Source organism: Mauremys mutica, chromosome 13 (assembly GCF_020497125.1).
Source record: "Mauremys mutica isolate MM-2020 ecotype Southern chromosome 13, ASM2049712v1, whole genome shotgun sequence".
Lineage (NCBI taxonomy): Eukaryota > Metazoa > Chordata > Testudines > Geoemydidae > Mauremys > Mauremys mutica.
Genome location: NC_059084.1, coordinates 3,917,987 through 3,936,061, shown reverse-complemented (window position 1 = coordinate 3,936,061; position 18,075 = coordinate 3,917,987). Strand labels below are relative to the sequence as shown.

General features: G+C 43.0%; 1 protein-coding gene across 8 annotated transcripts in view; it reads right to left on the bottom strand.

Moving 5' to 3' along the window:
* RTEL1 (regulator of telomere elongation helicase 1) overlaps window positions 1-18,075 on the bottom strand; it is a 115,956-nt gene that overhangs the window by 1,821 nt on the left and 96,060 nt on the right. For 4 of the 8 annotated variants that reach the window (XM_044985237.1, XM_044985239.1, XM_044985238.1 and 1 more), the window contains 4 exons: window positions 8,978-9,223; window positions 6,863-7,066; window positions 6,119-6,298; window positions 5,426-5,529 (listed from right to left, as the gene is read on the bottom strand). In XM_044985237.1, coding sequence (XP_044841172.1) covers window positions 5,426-5,529; window positions 6,119-6,298; window positions 6,863-7,066; window positions 8,978-9,223 — 734 coding nt within the window. Of the gene's footprint in view, window positions 1-5,425; window positions 5,530-6,118; window positions 6,299-6,862; window positions 7,067-8,977; window positions 9,224-18,075 lie in introns of those variants that run through there. The other 4 variants (XR_006573146.1, XM_044985240.1, XR_006573145.1 and 1 more) reach the window with 4 other exon arrangements.

Sequence of the window (18,075 nt, the reverse complement as noted above, 5' to 3'; positions counted from 1 at the left end):
AACAGGGGAAATGACCGATTTGAGACGCGAAGCAACTCGTGATGTTTATGGCCATGGCCAAGTTGTGGTGGCAGGACAAGATGCAACTGTTAGCTGATTGTGGCTACGTGAAATAAGTGGATTTATAACAGAGGGATAGCTAATGCATGTTAGTTACCTCATTGTAAACAAACTCTTTTTGGGTCTGTGAAGACAAAGCCTGTGAGATGAAAACCTCTCTGCTGTGAAGGTTACAGCCTGTTGGTTTCACTGCTCCTAACGTGAAACAGTTCTAGTCTTTATGAACTTGATTCCGTGAGATTCCTTATGTCCCTAGATAACAGGGCTAGTTCTTTTTCCACATTGAGGGAATGGTGACCTCCAAGACCTTCTTGTTGACTTACTCTCTGTTCAAAGATGAAGCAGCCTAGAACCAAATTTTCCAATTCCTCCTAGGAACTCTGGGATGAAGGCTATTGGCCAAGAAAAACTAAATGCTTTAAATATTTTAAAAGTGAGATTGTCTAAAGTAAATTTAGTCCTTGTGGAGGCCATATTGACAGCCTTGGAGATTGCTACATACTCAAAGGACAGATGCACCATGAGCAGTAGCCGTTCAAGGTCTCCCAGTATAGAAGTTAGTCCTCGTAATAGAAGCTAGACTGCAGCAGACTGGCTTAATGCATTAGCCTTTCGATTCTGGAAATAGGGGTTCAAAGGCTACAAATGGATAGAAGCTTGGTTGTCTCAATCTAATCCCCAGGAGACATCCATTTGTAAGCATGCTTTGATATCCTCAAATGGAAGGCACTATATACGTGCAAAGTATTATGATAATCTGCTCATTTATACAGACTCAGTGCGTAAGGTAGAACAATGTATAGTTTCTGCTCAGGAATAACATGCACAAAATGCTGCAAATCAGGACTGAGGCACACTGGAAGAGGTATGTGGAAAAAACTGCACAGTGTCTACCTGTTCATTGTATACTGGTGCATTTAAGACTACCAATTTCACAAAACATTTAAGGACAAAGCCCTACAGTATACAGCATGTGCATGATGCTCAGCTTGCCAAATGGGTCTTTCCCAAGCTGCTCTTCCTAGTGCATGCCCTATGGGCTGAACATCCTCCTGTGCTGAAAATTCCAATGATTGACCCATCATTCTTCCCACACCTTTAAGTGGTCTTACCATAATGATGACTGAGAAAGGACTAAAGATTAGGGTAAAAAGACGACATTGTGTGCTGTATGATGGATTGTTAGTCACTTCCTCATTAAAAGCAGTAAGCTTGAAATGATTATTTGGAATGAATGAATTCATGAGTAACTTGTAGTAAAGAAAGTTTAGTCTACAAGTCATCAGTTCGAATCCAGCCTAGGTCAGTAGTGATCAAATATTACTACCATGTGATGGCGGTTTGGGGGCCCAGAGGAAATAAGCGGTCAGTGGCTGTTCATTTCCTGCTGGTGAGACATCTGTCACAAAACAAATCACCACTGGGAATGAAGTTGGATCGAGAATTGAACAAAAATGAGAGGTGGCTTCTCCTCCTCCAGGCTTTAGAGAGAGATGGGAAAATTTCTTTCCTCTCTCAGACCTTGTGTGTGCCACATTAACACTTGGTTTCCCTCTCTTTCCTAGGTGACTGGATGCAGAACAGACCTTTTATCCTGTCTCTTGGGTCAGAGAACCTGCCCCCGCCAGGTCTTTCTAAAAATGAGAGCTTCCAAATCTGCAAGATACTCAACTTCTCTCTCATCAACCAAACTATACCAGACCCATGTCACAAGGAAGCCAACATATGTTTGTTCCAGTGCTTTCAACTCTGGCAACAGGCCTGAAAACACTGCAGCTAAAAGCGTGCCTCCCGGCATGGCATACAGACTTGTGCTAACTTCACTCAAGCTTGCCTGCTAAAAATAGCAGTGTGGATGTTGTGGCATGGGAGGTGGCTTTGGCTAGCCATCCAAGTCCAAGCCCATCTAACGCCCTGGATCTGCACTTAGGGAGTAGCCCAAACTGCTGCCCAGGCTGCAACATCCACACTGCTACTTTTAGCAAGCTAGTGCAAATCTGTCTACCCAGGCTGGGAGGCACACTCCCAGCTGCAGTGTATACATACCCTGTATCACTGGTCACAGGTTCCTGAAGGGAGGAAACGCAGGTGCTCGAAAACCAGGTGGTCCTGCAGGATAAGTGGCTGGTATACCCAGGGTAGTGTAGCCAGATCCTAGTCGGAGTGGAAGAATCACATTTCCTCCATGAGACAGGTCAAGAGACCCCAGGCCTGTGTTGCGTGCATTCAAAGAAACCAGAAGGGGTAGGTCCTTCAGTGAAAAAGAGGTTTGCTCCTAATTTGGGTTAGCTAATCCAAATTAACTGACTTGGGTTAAAATAGCTATGAAGACAGAGCAACTCCACTTTTAACTTGAATTAGCAGCATGAGTTAAAGCAGGGGTCGGCAACCTTTCAGAAGTGGTGTGCCAAATTCACTGTAATTTAAGGTTTCCCGTGCCTTAACATTTGTAGAAGGTCTCTCTCTCTCTGTCTAGATTATATAAATAAACTATTGTTGTGTTTGAAGTAAATAAGGTTTTAAAATATTTAACCAGCTTCATTTAAAATAAAATTAAAATGCAGATCTTATCAGTTTAGTGTGACCCTTCCCTGGGATCGTTGTCTGGGGTTCCAGCCATCAACCCAGTTCAGCCTGCTGCCGGTCTGGGGTCCGGCCGCTGGTCCTGCTCAGCCACTGCTGGTCTGGGGTGCCAGTAGCACTCAGCCTGCTGCCGGTCTGGGGTTCCGGCGGCTGGCCCCTTGACAGTTGGGGTCCCAGCCACCAGCCCCGCTCAGCCTCCTGCTGGCCTCGGTGAGCAGAACCCCAGGCCGGTAGCGGACTGAGGGGGGCTGGCGGCCAGGACCCCGGCTGGCAACGGGGCAGCAGCCGGAACCCCAGAGCAGCGCATGCCATCAAAAATCGGCTTGAGTGCCACTTTTGGCATGTGTGCTGTAGGTTGCCGACCCCTGAGTTAAAGCCTATAGAGGAGTTTATGGTCCCAGGGAAGGGTCACACTCAATCTGCTAATGTGAGTTAAAAAACGAGTTGCCATGTCTTCCCTGCTATTTTAACCGGAGTTAGCTAATGCAGATGAGTAACCAAAATTAAGAACACCCCCCTACCACCCAGTGAATATATGCCCTCTGGGAACAGAAGTGCAGACACCACTACATCCATGACAGGTTGGCTGTAACTACACTCCATACAAGAGTGTGCCATTTCATCTCTACAGGCTGCTGAGAATTATGGCAGAAGGACAGAAGGTTCATTTGCTTGTGAGCTAAGAAAAAACTAAACTAATCTTTGGAATTAAGGTGTCATTCAGTCCCAAGAACCACCACCTCATCCTGATGAAAAATACAGTATGGTACAGTACTGTGGCTCCCCGCCCCATCCAAAAAAAAACCAACAAAAAACCCCAGCCTGACATAATAGCAATTAGAAAAGAGTTTGCAAGTGAAAAATCACAGGGAGTCCTTCCTCAGCGGTTCAAAGGAAGGGTTCATAAAAGGTCTGTAGCAAACAGGAAACAAACCTGTGGATTTTTTCAGCTCTTAGGAATCTAGTGATACTATGCTGTTTTGTAATCAGCCTGGGCCTTCTGCAGCAGAGATTAAGAAAGAACACACCAGCAGGATGCTGGCCTCAAGGGCTTTCTCTTTTGAGAGGGGCTGATGAGCAAGCTGTCCGGGAACAGCAGACAGGTATTCCTGTTTCTTGGACAGCTGCCACTAGGAACTCAGTAAAGATTCATGGCAAGGCCAACAAATCGAAAGGAAGGGACTTCTACTCAAAGTGTCTCTTGGAGTGGCAGAAATTTAGACACTTGTAATGACAAACTTCACTCCTGTTTCTGCTTATCAATGACAGGAAGTTCTGGGGATGCAGACCTTTTATGATGGACTTAAAAGCCTCCATACTGAAGTTTGACTTTTGAGTGAATAAACTGAGTGCTTTGAGATCCAAGATGGTTTGCATGGCCCTGTCCTATTTTGAACCAAAAAGAAACACTCAAATACACTCCATAAGGTTGCTTGTTTGATGGAACTGGTTCTATAGCTCCTAACCTGCAGCAGTAACAAAATGGCCTATTGTCTTTCTTGTAATTTTCTGGATTCTTTAATGTTGGGAATATCATGCATTTTTTGGGGAAAATTCTATTGAACAGCTGTTCTGAATGGATTCTAGAACTCATTTGTCTGAAGATGTCTTTATTATTAATTTAATCTGGATTTTCCACACTTTGTCAATATATTCCAGGGTCTTCTTCCTGACAAACAGTCCTTATGAAGCTCAGAAGACTGGTAGGTACAGGACTGCCCATTTCTGAATGCCTGCTCATAGTCCCTTCTGTACTGCTTCGTGGGTGAGAGGAGAGGGATTTCTCTTTCTTCTCTGCTGCCTTTGTGACCAACTTATTTACAGGCCTCTGATTAACACCCTTGTCCTCACCCCCAAGTACATGGAAGCTGTCAAGCCTTTTCATCCTCTCATCTGCTTTTCATGTGAAGAGCCACAGATCCTGTTGGACTACTGTACTTGAGTCACTGAGAGCACTGCACAGCACAGGAAGTCTAAGAAAGTATCTGTTGTGGAGGATGCTGTGATGGGCTGGATCACAGAAACCCCCTTGGGAGCTGCCAACTGATGTGCCAAGACTACCTCTGCTCCTGTTTTCCCTGCCAGCTCAGGACTCCAGCACCCTGTCTTGCTGAGCCAGACACTCCCGTCTGCTCCAGCAAAGACCCAGGGTCTGAATTACTTGCCCCAAAGCTGCAGGCTTACCTGAAAACAGCTCACAAAAGTGTGCTTGTCTTTAGCATTCAGAAGCCCAACTCCCATCCGTGATCCAACCCGTCACAGATGCTACCAAAGAGATGCTTTGCAGTAATGCTTTCATCTTCTTATCCAGAGGGAAGGCATGCATCTCTGCAAGCCAGGATAACCCTAAAGTAGCAGGATGATGCAGTGATGGCAGGAAGGTTGCCTCTTGATTGTGCCTTATAGAAGACACTTCAGGAATGAAATGAAACCAGGCAAAGAAAATGTTTAAAATAAGAGTTAAGATGTATGAAAAAGCTCGGCCACAAATTAAGTTCCTTAGATTGCCACTTGCACCTTTCTGGAGGCAGAGAAAATTGGGGAAGGCTCAGATGGGGTGAGGCTTTATTTCTCAACCAGGACAAGATATGGTCTGCCTTCAATCACTGCAGAATGGAGATGATGGATTCAGAATGGTAAAGCCATGAAGGAAGCCTGAACTGTGTATGTTGTTGGTAAGCAGAGGACTTCCGACTCCAGGGCTGTCCATCTGGTTCATTAAACCAACACAAAATTTACTAAAAGTTTCAGAAAATAACTGAAACTAATAAGCAAAGCCAACCTTTAAGAGCTGTTCCCAGCATGTTTTGCAGCAAGTGAAGGTACATAACTGGCATTTAAAAGGCACATCATCCTCAGATTTGCATTTAGAGCACTGGAATCTTCCTAAAAATAGCAGTTGAGAGAGAAGTTACCAGGGTGGGGAAGGAGAGAGAGAGAAAGAAGACACTAAATTTCAGTAACTCTTTGGTTCGGAAGTTCTTATACATTCATGTTTCCAGTGCATTTTATAGAAAGCAATGGTTGAAGGTGTTTGCAATCTGTTTTATGAGGCCCCTGTATTTTAGAGGTTTAATTCCTGGCCCTATTACAGAGTTTCTTTTGTGTGACCTCACTCAATTTTTCTGTGCCTCAATTTCCCATCTATTAAGCTGGGTAATACTACTGACCTCACGGGGTAGGTTTGAGGATAACTACAATAGTTCTCAGGGGGCACTCATCCTAGGCCACATAAATACTTAGACAGAATGAACATAGTTGAACAAAAAAACCCAAATTCAATTTTATTCTATATAGGCTTTTATACCACACTCATCACTGAGTGCTTAAATACACATGAATAACTGTAGTAATAAAAGATGGCTCCATACGGTTGTTCTAAAAAGGGTGAACATAATTTGGATTTCCTACACATTTTTGACCACTCTTCTCTAGAGTTAGAGGGCAAATCTCCGCCTAACATATCTACACCTACCACACTCTGGCTCCATATTGAGAGGCAAGACTGGCAAACTGCGTGGGTTGGTAGGCGCTCTTATGCTGCAGGATCCTGCCAATGTATCTGTCTTTTGAGATCCAGGTTTGCTGTTCTGATTACTGCAGAAGGAGAAAATCTTGCTCTGGGTTTTTCTTGGCATGTCACTCTTGAAAGTAGCTGCACATGAATACATATCAAACAGTATATAATGCATAATACTAGACATACCTCAGCTCTTTGTGAAATTTGACCAGCTGGCATTTCCAGGAGGTTTTCATTTAGAAGTCTGCCAGAAACATTTGATTAACCTTTTTCCCCCTAAATTACATTGTTCCATACCACAAGTTTCTGATACTGTATTAACATACACAAAATTATCACTGAAAAAAAATGGAGAGCCTTCCAATGGAACGACTCTAATGTGGCAGACTCTACCTAAAGACAGTGGACTTTGCTCACATGGAAGGATCTTGCCTTAATTTTCCCATGAGAGTAGAAGAATGATTTTGCAGGTGACTGTCTCATTATTTCCTTGTGTTCATCCACTTGTTTTTCTGTACCCACCTGTTCTCTCATCTGATACTTAGATTGCAAACTCTTTGGAGCAGGATCTGTTATTGTGTTTTGTGTTTGTACAGCATCTAGCATAATGGGGTCCAGATCCATGTCTGGAGTCCTCCTACGTGCTACCACAATAATAAATAATACTGTCTAAATGCCAGAAAAGTGTTCGCTCCAAACCTGGTGTGTGGCTGACAGCTTTATCCTGAGTTTCACTGGTTTCTGCTTTGGAACATGAATTCTCCAAATTCAGAGGGCTCTTGGCCTCCTGCACTTCTGGTTGCAATTTCTTCTTCTCCTCCTCACTGCAGCTCATTCCCGTCAAGTCTTTACACATCTGTCTGAATTGTTCTTTGTGATGAGGACGCACAAACATGTAGAACCCTGCCCAAAATGTTTTAAAAAGTCACACATACATGAAATGAATTGGTTTAGCATAGATTGTTCATTCCTTTTTGGAAAAGCTCTATGGAGACTGAGCCAGAATAGCCATCGATTCCCACCCTCTGCCCAGCACATCTGAAGGTTTGGGGAATGTCCGATCATTTCTTGAGGGGTCGATGATTAATTCTTTTTCTCACTAGAGGATGGATGGATGAGTATTGGCACTGACAGCAGTATCAGTTTGTCTGAACATTCTGCTTCCACCCCTGAAAGAGACATTCATTCTGTTCTGGTGCGCCAATGGACACTGCAGGGTGTTACGGCAAAGTCAAACAAGTTTGGTGCCCAAAAAGGTTGTCTCAAGAAAGAATCCTCTTGGTACGGTTTGTTTATTGGGAAAGAATCAGACCATGAGTACAGAAATTTTAAAAAGTCCCCACTATGGGTTATTGCCAGGCTTAGACAATTCCTTTGTGGTACTTCAATCTGAAACTGGCTTGCTCAGTAAAAACATTATTATTGACTATGATGTGTCAGAGACAAAAAGTGGTTGAGGTAATATCTTTTATTGGACCAACTTTTGTTGGCAAGAGAGACAAGCTTTCAAACTCTCTCACCAACAGAAGTTGGTCCAATAAAAATATACTACCGTCACCCACCTTGTCTCTCTAGCATCCTGGGACTGACACAGCTACAACAACACTGCATATTCAATAATGTGACATTCAACAGGAAATTCTGACTCATCAAATCATGTGGTTCATTTCCATCTTACTCTTCAGCTGTGACAAACTCATGTCTACAGTTAACAGAGTAGGCAACCTATTTCCCAACACTCTGTTGCGGGATTTTGGATGGGATTCTGTGGAACCCAACAGAGCCCCATTTCAGAATTTTCTACTCCTGCTAGCTGCTCTCGTCCTTCAGTTGCCTTGCATCCACTAGCATCTAGCATCCACTCCTCCCTGAAGAGAAGAACTGCCCATCAAAGGCACTGGGATGTCCACAAGTCAGTAAGAGGGTAGTAATGAAACATTACAGTAGTGAAATTAGAGATCCCTCTTCAAGCTGGTTAGGTCCAACATGTGTATGTTTTCCTTTTTCTTTATCTGTCTGAAAATCTGTGTGTATTATTTAAGCTAAATCAAAACCTAACCTCAACTTTTCAGTGCCAGTAGTCTAGGATATATTGAGAAACTCTACAATAACAAACCAGCACATATGGGCAGAAAGAGAAAAAATTCTGTAAGGAAATAAATGTTAGTTTCTAAATTCTAAAGGTTTATTATAAATAATGGTAAATAAAGAGTGTTAATCATAATAAAATTCCTTAACTGTGTCCATGTAAATACCCGAGGGGAAAAAACAGTGAATCAGAAGTGAGACTGTCTATCCCTAAAAGCTGAAAGTCTTTTAGGGCATAGCACCAGATATGGCAGCCAATAGCCATGAGAACAGTAGTTTGAGAGTCTATGCAATAAACAGAATCACCTGTTCTAAAGAGCAGTCCTTGCAGAAATAAGGAAAATAATGCAATGAAATAATACAAGTGAAAGAAGCACATCTGGAGGAAGTGAATCTAGTTGAAGTATTATCTCAGTTTTAGGTTTCTTCAGGAACCGAGTGTAATCAGAACAAGTGGAAGCAATGCCCAATTTTATAACTTCAAAATTACCCGGATTTGGCTAACACTTTTATGCAGCAAGTCCCATTTTCCCAGAGTGCTGAACACAGACAGAAGAGATGCAATGTGTTCTGTCAGTGCTAATAAGTTCATCAGAAGGACAGAGTTTGCAACCAATTTATGCCAATCAGTGAGAGTTTACTGTGTACATCTGGGGTGTATGAGGGACAGGATCATAGCACCTATATCTCTTTCTAAAACAAAAAAAGTTAAATAAAAATACTTGCGTTGCAAGAGGTGAAAGTACTCTGGCTTCTCGGTGGTGAGGGCAGCTACCACCAACACCATGGCATCATAGTCATCTGTCTTCTTATATGCTGATAGTGCTTCACAGAAGCGGCTGTAACTGTTTTTGTCCAAAGCTTTTTTCAGATCATTGAGATATGTAGCCCTGACTAGCTCATGGTGGTCCTCTCTGCGAGAGCTTGATGCCTCTTCAGGGTCCTTCTTAGGGATATGGGTGTGATTTTCTCCTGAGAGAGAACATACATCATCAATGCTTTGGGAAGGACAATCCAGAATTTTCAAGGGAGATATAGTTTGGATCCTTGTACCCTGCCTGCATATTCTAGGAATCTGTTAAATCAATGGAAAAATCAGCCACAACGTGTGAGGTCAGTACTAAAATAATGCCTTGTGTTTTCCCTTAGGCAGCAAGTAGCAATCTTCCAAATAGCTGTGCTAACAAACAGTGCTGGCATGCCAATGAAGGAAGAAAAAAAGCCTAATTAATTTAACAAGGATAGGATTTATCCTCACCCAGGAAATAAAGTGAGAAAAAAATAACGTTTGCCAAATAGGAAAACATCATCAAAGGGGAATAATTATTTCAAATTTTTAAAAACACAGCACCATATGCAATAGAGAGTACAAACCTGATCAAGGTCAAAGCAGCTAACAACATTCTTTTAACCACATAATTAAATATATTTTGTTGCAGTCCAAAGGAGCGCTTTTGATTGACAGGCCATTGTGCTGTCTTACAGAGATAAAGCTGTGGTTTGTATTTCATCACAATGCCAATCAACAGTTTCAAGTTCTTAAGTGGCCACATGTTAACAACTTTTAAAAAAAACTTTATTTTTTTTTTTAAAACGGCAGAACAAAAATTGTAATTCTCTTTGAAAAGGAAGGGACTCAACTCAGTTCCCTGAAGGGGGAGGGGGTAGAAAGAAGTGATTGTGGCTACAGATCATGGTGGGAATTTTGTAATCGGTATCTTTTTACATCATGGCATATGATGGAACCATCTGACTCCCTCCCTCATAAGGAAACATCCTATTTAGGGGGTAACCTAGATAACAGAAATGTAGAAACTCTTTTTCTTAATACTGGGGACACGTGTATGAAAACTGGAGTTGTTTGTTTGTTAATGGCTCTTCTGTTCCAACTGCTTGATTCCCCCACACAAAGCCTCTGAGCCATCAAACATTCCTACAGTGTCACAGAGAACTATGAAATCAAGTGCGAATTAATCAGCAGGAGGATAACCATATCATAAAAACAAAGATCCAGTTCTCATACAAATGTCCCTAAAAATACAGGAGAGAAGGAAACAAGAAAACTAGAATTGTTTCATAAACGAAATTATTTTAAAGCTTTCCAAGAAATGTCAGCAGCTCTTTGCAAGAAGATGATTACAAAGTCTTGGACTATTCTTTACTTTTTAAAATGCTGTAAAATGTTAATATTTAACAGGTATAGTCACTGATTACTGCTAAGGACCATGTCTAGAGGGCAGTTAAAAAATAGTTTAGTTTGTATGAACTAAGCTTACAAATAGTGATAGGAACAGTTACCTTATTCATTTCTCCAAGAAATTCCCAGATGATCTCAGGAATAGCACAGATCTACACTGAGACGCTGACTTTCAGAAGTAAATGTTGGAGAAAATAAGGCCAGAGGGATGGGTTCAAAAAACACAATGCAGCTACATGAATACATTTACTGACCTGCATTTCTGAAAAATATAAGCCTAACTTTTTGCTCTAGGCACATGCTGTGATACCGAGGCCCATTTGTGGTTAGTACTGTGTCAGCAGATCTTGTCAGGCCTGACATACTCATCACACCTAGCACACTATTGTTATAATCTGTATCTAAAAGGTGGCATGTTAGATATCATTGGAAAACTAATAACTCACTGATCATTACAATTCTTGTCTGATTTGTATGCACAGGGTGTGTACAAAAAGTCATGAATATGTGCTAGAATTATATTCTTAAAACGTGTTTGGCAAGCAATGCATAAGCACAGTCTGCTTCAGACAAAGAAAGGTGGATTTACATCAACATATGTATAAGCAATAAACAGGGCCATCCAACTAACAAGGGGAGGAGATTGCTAAAACACACATTTTTCTTTTCCTGCATACACCAGCGGGGGAGAAAGAGCATGGAGCTTCTTTCACCACCAGACTCCAATCTGCCTTCCTCACAGCTTGAATAAACTTTATTTTGAGGTATAGTCTTGAGAATAATCTATTTTAAAGGCTTACTGGTTTATAAAGATGGGGGTGGGGAACTGAACTGATAAGTAATTTAATCAACTGATTGTATACAATATTATTATATTATAAAAGTTTATAGAGTGAGGTCTTTTCTAAAAGCTACTGACACACTGGTGATTAATGTCATGAAACGCCTGTATTAACACTATAGGAGGAAATATGGATATTTAAATGATATTATGCTTTAAAGCCTGTAACAAAAAAGGGAGAAACATTACATGCGTCTGATGAAGTGGGTATTCACTCACGAAAACTTATGCTCCAAACATCTGTTAGTCTATAAGGTGCCACAGGACTCTTTGTTGCTTTTTACAGATCCAGACTAATACGGCTACCCCTCTGATACAGGGAGAAACAAGTTGCCTTCCCGACAGTAAAGAAAGTATCTACCTGTCTTCTATATAAATTAAGCATGGTGGAATCCAAACAATGGAAGTCCTATTTACATACAGGGGGATGGGAAGCCCACAAGAAGGGAAGAACAGCATGAGGTTATTCTGCCTCTTGAAACAAGGTAATTGAGAAGAGAAGGTTAATCTGTGTAGTAACTGAGGTTCTTCGAGATGGCTGTTACTGTAGATGCTCTACTTTACGTGAATCTGCGTGCCTGCGCTTGTAATCAGAGGTTTTAGTGGCAGCACCAGATTGAGGTCCCATAATGGAGTGGGGGCTCGTATTTCAGGGTAAAGGTTTGAAGACCCTTGAGAAAGCGTTTAGTGGTTGGGTGAGAGAAGATGGAGAACCTGTCCTCTTTATGGTGAAATGCCGCAACTGCCATGAGGTGTACTCTGATTGAGTTCACGGAGAGTTCCAGTATATAGTCCATACCATTGGTAAAGCGGAGAAAGTTGCCATAATTTGTCTATTTCGGCACTATGTATTGAATCTCTTCCATTTGTGTAGGTAAGTATGTCGAATAGTAAGTGGTCTGCTGTTTAAGAGAATGTCCCTTACCTCCTCCGAACAGGTCATTTCATTGTCTCGCAGCCATGGAGTAGCCCTGCCTTCAGGTGGAGCTTTGCTGGTGTGAGTGTTGAATTTTGTTCGTTTATTTGAAGACCTAGAACTACTGTCTTTAGTGCCTCTTCTCAAGTCGATGCTTTGAGTAAGCAATCATCCAAATAGGGGAATATTATGGACCCCTTCTTGGCAGAGGTGGGCAGTCACTACCACAAGAACTTTTCAAAATACCCATGGAGCAGTGGATAATCCAAAAGGAAGAACTTTTCCCAGAACAAACCTGAGAAACCTCCTGTGCGAGGGATGTATCGTTATTAGGAAATGTATGTCCTGGAGGTCCAGGGCCGAGAACCAGTCCCCTCACTCTAGTGCTGGAATTATTGTTGCTAGCGTGACCATCCTGAATTGCAGGGTCTTCATAAACTTGTTGACTCTTAAATCGAGAATGGGTCTCTATCCTCTAGCATTTTTCTGGGTTAGAAAATAATGGGAGTAGAAACCCTTCCCTACTGGTTCTATTGTGCCCAGGTGTATGAGATGGCTTACCTCCTGTTGTAGTCGAGGAGGGGTCTCAAACATGCAGCCCACAAGCTCCCCGCGCCTCCCTCCGCCCCCCTGGAGTTATTTCCTGCAGCCGCAGCCCCCCTCCCCCCCCCAGCGCACCACATCCCCGCTCCTCTACCTACCTCCAGGCGCTTCCCAAGAGGGAGAGGGAGGAGCCAGAGAAGAGGTGGGACAGGACTTTGGGAAAGGGGTTGGAATAGGGGTGGGGCATCATGGAAGGGGTAGAGTGGGGATGGGGCTGGAGGCAGCAGGGGCTTTTGTACCTTTATATGAAAAGGTGTCGGCGATGCAGCCCTCGGGCCAATGTACTAGTCCTCATGTTACCCTTGTGGTGATTTGAGTTTGATATCACTGTAATAGATGTTCATGAAAAGGGTCCCTGAAGAGGACGGGGAGGGAGGGTGACTAGGGGGCATGGAGATAAACTGGATGGAATAACCAGTCTCAATGATTTCTAGTACTCATTTGTTTGACATGATGGTCTGCCAAGCTGGGTGGAATGGAGTCAGACAGTCTCCAAATGGATGGGTAGTTGTGGATGGTTTCAGCATTTGAAAATGTGGGAGGTATCTTGGGTCCTCAACCAAGCCCTCAACCCCTGTTGTTGGGACACTGAGGCTCAGAAGGGAGTGGTCTCCTTTTATTGGGTGTCTGCTTCTGTGGGCCATACTGCCTCTGAAGTTGAGAGTAGGGCACAGATCTTGTTCTATACACCGAGTAATACTTCTCTTGTTTTTAATTTTGGGAAGGTATATAAATGCCCAAGGATTTGAGGGTTGCCTAGGAGTCCTTTAACATACGAAACAACTCATCTGTCTTGGATGCAAACAGCTTTGGGACCTCGAATGGAAGATCCTCGATGACAAATTGTACCATTTTGGGGAACCCAGTGAGGTGGAGCCAGGAAGCTCGTTGCATTATCATGGATGTGGCGGTGGAACATGCCACCATGTCTGCCAAGTCCAGTGAGGCCTGTAAGGCTGTTCGAGCAAGAAGGTGGCCCTCCGAGATGGTTACTTTTAATTGTTCTTTTTCGTCGTTGGGTAGAAAATAAATAAATAAATTCAGATATTTTTGAATAATTTGTGTAAATATATTTGGCCATCAATGCTTCGTAATTGGCAATCCCAAATTGTAGGGTTGCTGATGAGTGGGCCTTATGTCCAAAAAAGTCTAACCTCTCCAGTCCATCATACGGGGTGGTTCTGGAGTGATGTTGTCTGCCCCTTTCATTCACATCCTCTACCACCAAAAGTGAAATCTCTGCAAGCTGTGTGGAAACTTTTTAAAGACACCATAATAGATGCTCAACTTAAACATATACCCCAAATTAAAAAACATAGTAAGAGAAACAAAAAAGAGCCACCATGGCTAAACAACAAAGTAGAATTCCTTGAGGGGGTCAACAACCATGTGGACAGGGGGGAATCTAGTGGATATAGTGTACTTAGATTTTTCAGAAAGCTTTTGACAAGGTCCCTCACCAAAGGCTCTTAAGCAAAGTGAGCTGTCATGGGATAAGAGGGAAGGTTCTCTCATGGATTGGTAACTGGTAAAAAGATAGGAAACAAACGGTAGGAATAAATGGGCAGTTTTCAGAATGGAGAGAGGTAAATAGTGGTGTCCCCCAGGAGTCTGTACTGGGCCCAGTCCTATTCAACATATTCATAAATGATCTGGAAAAAGGGGTAAACAGTGAGATGGCAAAATTTGCATATGATACAAAACTACTCAAGATAGTTAAGTCCCAGGCAGACTGCAAAGAGCTACAAAAGGATCTCTCAAAACTGGGTGACCGGGCAACAAAATGGCAGATGAAATTCAAGGTTGATAAATGCAAAGTAATGCACATTGGAAAACATAATCCCAACTATATATATAAAATGATGGGGTCTAATTTAGCTGTGACCACCCAAGAAAGATCTTGGAGTCATTGTGGATAGTTCTCTGAAAACATCTGCTCAATGTGAGCGGCAGTCAAAAAAGGGAACAGAATGTTGGGAATCATTAAGAAAGGGATAGATAATAAGACAGAAAATAGAATATTGCCTCTATATAAATCTCTCAAAAAATATACTGGAATTAGAATAGGTTCAGAAAAGGGCAACAAAAATGATTAGGGGTATGGTATGAGGAGAGATTAATAAGACTGGGATTTTTCGGCTTAGAAAATAGACGACTAAGGGGAGATATGATTGAGGTCTATAAAATCATGATTGGTGTGGAGAAAGTAAATAAGGAAATGTTATTTACTCCTTCTCATAACACAAGAACTAGTGGTCACCAAATTAAATCAATAGGTTTAAAACAAATAAAAGGAAGTATTTCTTCACACAACGCACAGTCAACCTGTGGAACTCCTTGCCAAGGGATGTTGTGAAGGCCAAGACTGTAACAGGGTTCAAAAAAGAACTAGATAAATTCTTGGAGGATAGGTCCATCAATAGCTATTAGCCAGGCTGGTCAGGGATGGTGTCCCTAACCTCTGTTTGCCAGAATCTGGGAATGGGCGACAGGGGATGGATCACTTGATGATTTCCTGTTCTGTTCATTTCCTTTGGGGCACCTGGCATTGGCCACTGTTGGAAGACAGGATACTGGGCTAGGTAGACCTTCGGTCTGACCCAGTATGGCCATTCTTATGTTCTTAAGGTCACTCTGGTAGAAATGGCATGGGTAGTGGCATCCATGGGTGCCTGCACCGGTCTTGTTCCTTAAAGACTGATACAGTCCTGGGTGATATTTATGGTGTTCTGGTGGGTCTGGTCTAATAGCTGCGTGGATAGGCGAGGAGTGATGGGAGGAGCAGATTTCACCTTCATCCTCATCACTAGATAAAGGAGGAACTGATCTGGGTGGTGTAGTAAGATGGCTCAGTACCAAGTGTTCTGGAGTGAGGTTGATACCAAGGCGTGGAGATTCTGGTTGTGAGGACACCAGAAGATCTTTGTGGCAGAGAAACAGTTGCAGTACTAAGAGCATTGGTACCGAAGAAGATGGTGTTGGTGGTACTGATGCCTTTTGTGCGCTATGCACTGCAGAGGCAGAAGGTGGTGCCATAGTCTGTAGCCTTGTCAAGATGCTTGGTGTTGCATGTTTGAGCGGCTCCGACGGTACCAAGGAAGGGATTGTAGGTCTCCCCTTACTGCCTTTTTCTGAGCCAGCCTACTTAGGGTCTTTTGCTTGTGAGATACCCATGGTACCAGATGGTCCCATTATCTCAGAGGTGGAAGGTCTCCGTGCAGTTGGTACCGACGGGATCTATCAAATCAGGGAACACCGCTTTTTGGCAGATTCCTGAGGAGGGGAGGTCAAAACCTGCTTCTTTGCTGCCTTCTTGGCAGAATGCTCCTCTTCCCCGGAGAGCGTGGAGGAGAACCTCTGTCAGATGCCACCATAGAAAACCATTGCCCTGGAAGGGTCAGTGATCCCGGATCGGATGTGTAGCATAAAGACTTTTCCATCATGAGAAGTTTTAGCTGCAAGTCTCTAGCCTTCCTGGCACAGAGTTTCAAGTTGTGGCAGTGGGTGCACTTTTGAGGTGTCTCTCACCGAGGCAGCAGACACGCTGTGAGTGCCCATCAGAGACCAGGATTGAGGAGTCACTAGTGAGGCAATGTTTAAAACCCAGGAAGCCGGGCATGCCCCTCAAAGTAGGATTTCTCCCATGATGGAGGGTAACCATGTTACACTAAGGGGTGTCCTAACAACTGAAACTTAAATTCCTACAATAAGGAAAAAAAGGTGTTTTGTTTTTTTTAAAGAAAATAAACAGGGAAGTGTAAGTAACTATTGACTAACTACTAACCAATTAATATTGTAAAGTTAAAACTAGCGAAAGCTAAAGTACAGAAGTGCACCGTCAAATCAAGGGCAGTAGAGAAGGAACTGAGCGGGGTTGGTTGCACAGCACTATGTAACTGCCTGAGGCAGCGCAAGATGGGGACAGTGCATGTGCAACCCAACCAGGCACTGCTGCTAAAAATCTCTGATTACAAGCGCAGAGATGTAGATTCACCTAAAGTGGGGCACCCACAGGGACACTCCTCAAAGCAGCAGCCATCTTTGACACCCATCACTAGACAGACACAAGGGAACAAAGTTCTTGCAAGCTCAGAAAGATGGGTCTTTCAACCAAGGGGGGAAAGGGGTTTTGAAGTCTCTGAAAACTGAATATAAGTGAGAAATCTGCTTAGGCAATGATCTTTCACCTAGGAAGACAAGGGAAGCCAGCACCGTACTTCTGTGGAAAGTCCTGCCTGAAGGAAAGTCAGCCATGGCTGGGAAGGAGGAAGATCGTTGAGAGAAACCATCTTGAACAAAGTCTGTACCTCGCAAGATTAAGTTTTAGACTTTTAGAGGTGTGTTTTCACTTTTACTTGCTTGTAACCATCTCTACTTTTATTCCTTTTAGTTGGCACCACTTATCTCCATAAATTTGTTTTATTTTTACTATAAACCAACTCAGTGCTGTGTTTGAAGGAAAGGGTGTATTTACCCCAGTTAAGTTAATAAGTTGTGATCTTCTTTTGTCTCTTTAAGGAACAAACTAACCTTATTATTTCTCTAAACTGTCCAGCAGAGGCCTGGACATTGCAGAGCACACAATTTTGGGAAAATCAGGGACTGGGAGTGTGTTGGAATATCTTGCTGCTTGTAACTAAGATTGGTAGAAGTGCGAGTGGGGCTGTAGACAGGCTGCTATGGTCAGAGTTGCTGAACTATAGCATAGCACACAGACACACAGAGCTGCATGCTTGTTGCTGACTGTGAGCATCCGAGGCTGGGAGCTACTGTACCAAGGCACCGTGAGGCCCTCAGGGTTACAGGGTAAGGGGCGACAACCTCTCACTGGTCTGGATTGCACCCCAAACCCCAGGGACACACATACATTACAAGTAAAATACCATCATCAAAATATGAATACCCCTCAGCCTCTCCTTTCTAACTTTGATCATCTTGATCGATCAGTCCATTAGCCCTCACAGAGACAGCACCAATCACAACATGTCATTCGTGTTGTTCTAGCCAAGCTTTCAGCCACCCACTGGCCAGGCTGTAAGTGGCACCATCCTAACCAGTTTCATTTAACCCACCCCTCCTAAATTGCTCTCTTCTTGAAAGCCTGGAAAAAACAGACAGGGGCTGCTGAGTGGCTGGAAGATTAACAGTTCCTGTGCTCAGATCACATTTCCCACCCTGGAGTAAATCAGGTGCAAAGACACACCCTTAACTCAAACTTCTGACTTTAGGTGGTTATACCTTCACATACACTTGATTTAAATCACATG